Source organism: Gossypium raimondii, chromosome 13 (assembly GCF_025698545.1).
Source record: "Gossypium raimondii isolate GPD5lz chromosome 13, ASM2569854v1, whole genome shotgun sequence".
In the NCBI taxonomy this organism is placed as follows: domain Eukaryota; kingdom Viridiplantae; phylum Streptophyta; class Magnoliopsida; order Malvales; family Malvaceae; genus Gossypium; species Gossypium raimondii.
The window spans coordinates 53,444,191-53,450,565 of record NC_068577.1 but is presented as its reverse complement, the minus strand read 5'-3'; the positions used below and the strand labels follow the sequence as shown (position 1 = coordinate 53,450,565).

The following is a 6,375-nucleotide window of genomic DNA, read 5'->3' as shown; positions in this document are numbered from 1 at the left end:
TTAGAATTCCACCATCAATAGTAAAAAATAATTTTATATATTTTTTAAAAAGAAAATTATAAATTTATTTCATGAATGGGACCATATAATTTAGGGGGGGTAAATCCGTCGTAGGCGTTGAAAGACAAGTTTCATTAACACAACAAAGGCTAAAGGCTTTAGTCTCAGTCTCAATAGAACATTATGACACATTGACAATTGACTCTATCACAACTCAAGCACGACATATCTAGAATGATTTTAAAGCACGACATATCTAGAATGATTTTAAAGCACGACATATCTAGAATGATTTTAAGCACTTAATATAATAAGGAAATAAGCCCTATATGGTCCAAAGCGACAAATAAAAATTAACAAAAGAATCGATCATTTACCAAATTGGAGAGGACGACAACAAAATCATCTCTAAAATCACTTGCAAAAGAAGACTTCATACATAAGCAAGACTAAAAAATATGCAACAAGAATAAACAAAAAACTTCCAAGATGAAGACTTATTAAACAATGGAAAACAAACAAACAAAAAAACCATATAGAACTTAAGATAACATGAGCCCAAACCATCTCGTGAAATAATTTATCATTCTGAAATGTTCTCAAAATAGAAATAAATTAAGAAGCTGACGATGAGCCACCCACTTTTGAAGAGAAGCTATTAGTGGTGGAGTTTCAACGACAACAGGTATTATCATTTGTTCATCATAATTTGTAGAGGTATTAAAAATATCCACAAAATAAATCTATAAATTGAAAGGAAAGAAACATATACTAAGGGTGAGTTTGGATGAGCGGTGTGTTTAACTGCGGTTAGTGTAAAAACAGCGATGTCGGTGAGATTAGATACTGTAGTGATACTGTAGCGTGAGACAAAAAGTAAACTAAACGCACCGCACCGCACTCAATCGCCCATCCAAACCCACCCTAAATATTAAAACAAAAGAGAAAAAAAAACAAACTAGTTAAAAAAAAAGTTTTTAGAGTTTTTAAGCTGGACCAACTTAAATAGTATAATACAATTCATTCTTTTTTTATATATTGAGCATATAGTAATCAATAATTTTATATATCTTAGATAAGCAAAACTACACTCAAATATTGAGATATTCGTTCCAAAGAAAACTTGTTCTAAAAAAATTCACTATATTAAAGTAGAAAACCCAAATAAATGTGTTCGAAATAGAACGAACGTATATATCAATCCCGAAAAAGAAATTTCAGGTTTTGCATTGATTTCCATCAAGCGAGCAACAATGGGTTTCTTGGAGCTGCTGTAATGTAAATAATAAATATAGTGTATGTCCATACACTCAACAGAGGAGTAAAAGAAAAGAGAAGATGCAATTGCAATCTCGTGCTCCGCCAACCAAATCCAAATGGGAAATTCCATCTCTCACAAAACCCGTTACGAATTGACCTTCCTCTGCTTCGTACTTCTCGTCCTCTTTACCCTTTTCCTCTTCACCAAACGTACGCTCGAACCCTACCTCTCCTTCTATCAACCATCCTTCCATATCCACTCTTCAAATGCCGCATTCATTGATGGTAACCAAACTCTTGACACTGCTCACGAGAATAGGGAAATGTGTGATCTTTACACTGGAACTTGGGTGAAAGACGATGACTACCCAATTTACAAACCGGGTTCTTGCCCTTATGTTGATGAGGCTTTTGATTGCCAAAGCAACGGGAGGCCAGATTCTGATTACTTGAGATGGCGTTGGAAGCCTGACGGCTGCGATCTTCCGAGGTATGCTCTTTCTTTCATTTTCGGTCAAGTTATATTTTATATGCATATATTGTTAAAACTGTTAATGCTTTGCCAAGTCTTGCAGTTGTTAGGCGCTGGTTTAATTCCCATATTTATTTATCTACTTTTCATTTTTTGTTAAGTTAATGCTGAACCTAGATTTTGCTGATAACATTTATCAAAGGCATAAGTTATATGTTCTACATGCTTTCAGTTGCCCCTAAGTTCAGTGACTAAACTTGAGTGAAAGCATCATTGCCTTCTAAATCACACAGTTAGTTGCATACAGTAATGATTGTTGTTACTTTGAGGTGGCCTTATTGTTTAAGCACTCAATAAGTAAATAAATGTCTAGTCGATGAGCTATTTGCTTCGCTAAAAGTTTGGTTAGCCAGACGTCGTTCCTCTTTAGGAATGCATTTGCTTTTCTACCACATATATAAGAGATGCTATAAAGATGAAACCATCTTAAGTGATGAGAAACGAGATAAACTACCAAGAAGAAGAAGATGTATATGGCTGAAACTCAGAATTGATTAACTTGCATTTGATGAGTACAGGTTATGACTTTATACAACAAGCAATCTGCAGCTAATAGAAGCTAAACTGACTAACTGCTTCCTAGCCAACCCAGTAACTAATCAGCTGACTAACTGCCTATAACCATATTACAACTGATCCTTAACATTAAGTTCTGGTTCATTGATGTGTAATTTTCAAATGTTGCTTTAAGTTATGACTTCTGTTTAGCTTATTAACAACTGAATTAACGAGCAAAACAGAGGTCATCATGTCTGATTTAGGCCGAATGCTAACATATTAGCTTAGTCAAGAAATTATGCACATGTTTTTGGCTGGTTAAACATTGAGAGTACCAGCTTCAGGCTTCTTGAAGTTGAGGAGAAATGTTCACGCCAAAGGATGTCTATGTTTTCATGTTATGGAACCATATGATTTTTTTGTTTTAAGTTCACCTAGGTTATGTGTCTATGTCATCGATATTGATTCTTGAGACTTAACCTTAGCTAGGCTTGTTGGTTATGCTGTTCTAAGTGTGCTGGTACGCGTTGGGTAGTATGGTGAGGTAAGTGCTTTTCTTTTTTATTTTCTGGAAAACCTTTTATGTAGTGGTGGTGAGTTAAGGCACCAAGACAAGGAGTATACCTTTTACTTTGCTGGTCAACATACTCGCTTAGATCAGTCTTTACTAAACATTCATTTCCAGACTATATGCTACTGGCAGAATAAGCGCCTTTTTGCTGATTAATGTCCTAATTAACCTTTAGGCTGTTGAAAGAGGGAGTCTTTGACTTAAGATAGAGAAAACTGGTTTTTATTCTGTTGGGAATATGACAAAACAGTATTTTTCTTTCATTTTAATTTGAATATTTTGTTAGTACATCATTGGTGCTTTTCTTTTTCACTACCTTGTCATTTTTAAATTTGAAATACCCTCTTTGTATCACTTCAATGTTAATAATACTTAAAGGATGAGTTTAGCCATCAGAATCTTCACTTTAACCTATCATACCTGTGTCTGACATTACCTTGGCACTTAAAATTCATATAGCTATGACCCTTGGATCCTCAAAAGTATTGTAAAAAGTATCCAAGAAACATGAAGTACCCTAATTGGTCAAATACCTATATTCTGGACCCCCCAAGTCCATGTAATGTATCAAGCGGGATCTCCTTGGTATTTCAGTTAATGCAATTATTAGCTTGATGCTAGTTTTAGAGAAAGTGATCTTGGCAGCTATAATTCATCTAAGAGTTTGGAAAAGAGTGGTAACTCCTAGTATTGTGTCCGCAGCCCATGTGTTGAAAGTTCCCCCAAAACTACAAATGTTTACATTTGGCTTTTGGACTTTGTAGAGTTGTAAGCTTGTATTGTGTTAGAGCAGGAACAGCTGGTTGGTTATTTTGGTTTCTATAGATTAATAATATATAGTTGCAGGAAACGTAAGGGAAAATCGCTTATGGCAAACACAGAAGGAAAATTTTTTTCTTTTCTAATTACCCCTTTCTTTTGCTTTTATGTTGGTTCAAGGGGTAAGAGATGCTTATTACCATTCAGATTTTTGGTCTGTAGAATACAGACAAGAATTCCAATATTTTAAAGCTTGTATGCTAATGACTAGGATTAGAAGTAAGTGAGGGCTGGTTGCTGACTTTGGATTTCAAGTCGAGGTGTATCTTTTTTCATTCTGTTGATTCAACTTTTGTACTATTAACCTCAAACTTCCTGTCCTTGCTTGAGTTCAAAGTGTACACTAAATGTTCTTACGTGAATATAAGAATATATAATATTTTCACCTTTCCCACTGTAAAATCTTTGATTTCATCTTTGAAGCTAGAAATGCTGTGTACCTATTTCACTGAATTGGAAGTGGAACTTGCAATTCATTGGTATATATATTGTCCCTGTAGTGCCATATTGCTTGCCTAGGTGCAGCTTCTTCTCCATTTAACAGTAATTCTCTCATGCATTACTTACTAATTGCAGGTTTAATGCTACTGACTTCTTGGAGAGACTAAGAGGTAAAAGGCTGATGTTGGTTGGGGACTCCATGAACCGTAATCAGTTTGAATCAATCTTATGCCTCCTACGTGAAGGCCTTACGAATAAGAGCAAAATGTATGAGGTCCATGGCTACAAGATAACTAAAGAAAGAGGGTATTTTATATTTAAATTTGAGGTAACATGCTTGTTATATTTCTTTATTACTAAAGTTCAATACCAGATAGATTTCATACATTCTTCTAAGGGCTGCAATTTCCCTTTTAGATCGCTCACTCACAATATTGTCCTATAATCTTCTTGACTCTTTTATTCATATTTTGGTAATTGGATAAGTACATCTTACAAGCATCTTTTTCAAATAACCTTTTGACATCATCAAGCAGTTATAGTCATTAATGTTGACTCCTTGTTTAAGTTGCTTCTAAAAATTTAAAATCACATTATAAAGAAATGCAAGCTTCATTAGCAGTTTGCGTCTGAACTTTTATATATTTTTTGATAACTTTGAACAGGGCTATAACTGTACAGTGGTATTTGTAAGGTCACATTTTCTGGTGAAAGAAGGAATCCGCATTAATGAGCAGGGGAATTCAAATCCAACTCTATCAATAGATAAAATTGACAAGACATCTGATCGATGGAAGCAGGCTGATATTCTCATTTTCAATACCGCTCACTGGTGGGTTCATGGAAAGACTGCCCGAGGGTACATCATCGATCTTACTACGGTTATACTTCATACTAGTTTTACTTTTATGCTACATTTGTTTACTTTTCTGATCATTGATATTCAGAGTCACTGGTTTTCTCCTTCCGTTTGCAATTATAAATTTGCTTCAATAGACTTGTTTATAAGTATTGATGCATTGCAAATATTGCAATGCATAGATCATGAAAGTCTAGCTTAGTTTAGTGTTTTTAAACCTTTTATTTCTATATCGTATCTCCTCAAAACAATATAGGACTTTTCTATGGAGAGTAACGAATATTTAGTTGATACAGGATAAATTATTACAAAGAAGGTGATTATCTTTATCCTAAATTCAATGCTGTTGAAGCTTACCGAAGAGCTTTGAAGACCTGGGCAAGATGGATTGATGAAAACATCAAACCGGAAGCAAAGTTGGTCCTCTATCGTGGATACTCTTCTGCTCATTTCAGGTATAGTGGAACCCGTGTTATTAATAATTAAACTAGCTTCCATCGCGTCCTTTTTATCATCATTATTTCAGGTTAGCTTCAATTTTATCCCATTGTCAAAGTTGAGAAAAGTGCTATATTATAGGGGCTAAATGTATAATTAACTTTTTAGAAAAGATCATACAGGAAAATAAGATTAAGATTCATGTGATTCATTGAATTCCAAAATGGATATGCTTGCTTACCTTGTGGTCAATAGGGTTTGTCATCAAAGAATTCCCTAAATTTTACACACAAATTATAAAGTATTTTACATGATGACATGAACTATGCACAACGCATGCACACAAATTGTTGCAGATGTATAGGATTACATTGGCTAATTAATTTCTGCTACCTGAAATAGGGGAGGGGATTGGAACTCAGGTGGATCATGTACTGGGGAATCTGAACCAATCTTGAGCGGAGCCGTCCTGGACACGTATCCTTTGAAAATGAAGATAGTGGAAGAAGTGATTCAGGAAATGAAGGTCCCCGTGATATTGTTGAATGTAACGAGGCTGACCAATTCTCGCAAAGATGGCCATCCAGGGATCTATGGGAAGGCATTAAAAGAAGGGAAAATGAATTCTATGAGGCGGGAGGATTGCAGCCACTGGTGTCTTCCAGGGGTTCCTGATGCCTGGAATGAGCTTATCTATGCCACTCTGGTCTTCAAGAAACAATTTTGAAAAGGCTATGAGTTTCAACTTCCGGATTAGAAGAATAGGGCGAATTTTGGTTTTGGTCCTTCTACTATGTTCAAATTTTAGATTTAACCACTACATTTTAGCTTGACATTATTATTAACTGTTCCATTTAAAATGCCAGTATAGATTGTTTTTTTCTACTTCTGAAAACAACCTTCTAACTCTTCATATTGATATGGAAGCTTTTGTGTTAGAAGAGATTTTTAAGAAAA

General features: G+C 34.9%; 1 protein-coding gene across 1 annotated transcript; it reads left to right on the top strand.

Annotated features, from left to right (window-relative positions):
* The first annotated feature begins 1,114 nt into the window (after positions 1–1,114).
* LOC105783581 (protein trichome birefringence-like 5) lies at positions 1,115–6,375 on the top strand. The gene is made up of 5 exons (XM_012609121.2): positions 1,115–1,750; positions 4,257–4,449; positions 4,787–4,980; positions 5,277–5,435; positions 5,821–6,375. The coding sequence occupies exons 1-5, from the start codon at positions 1,377–1,379 to the stop codon at positions 6,143–6,145; spliced, it is 1,245 nt and encodes a 414-aa protein (XP_012464575.1). The 5' UTR covers positions 1,115–1,376; the 3' UTR covers positions 6,146–6,375.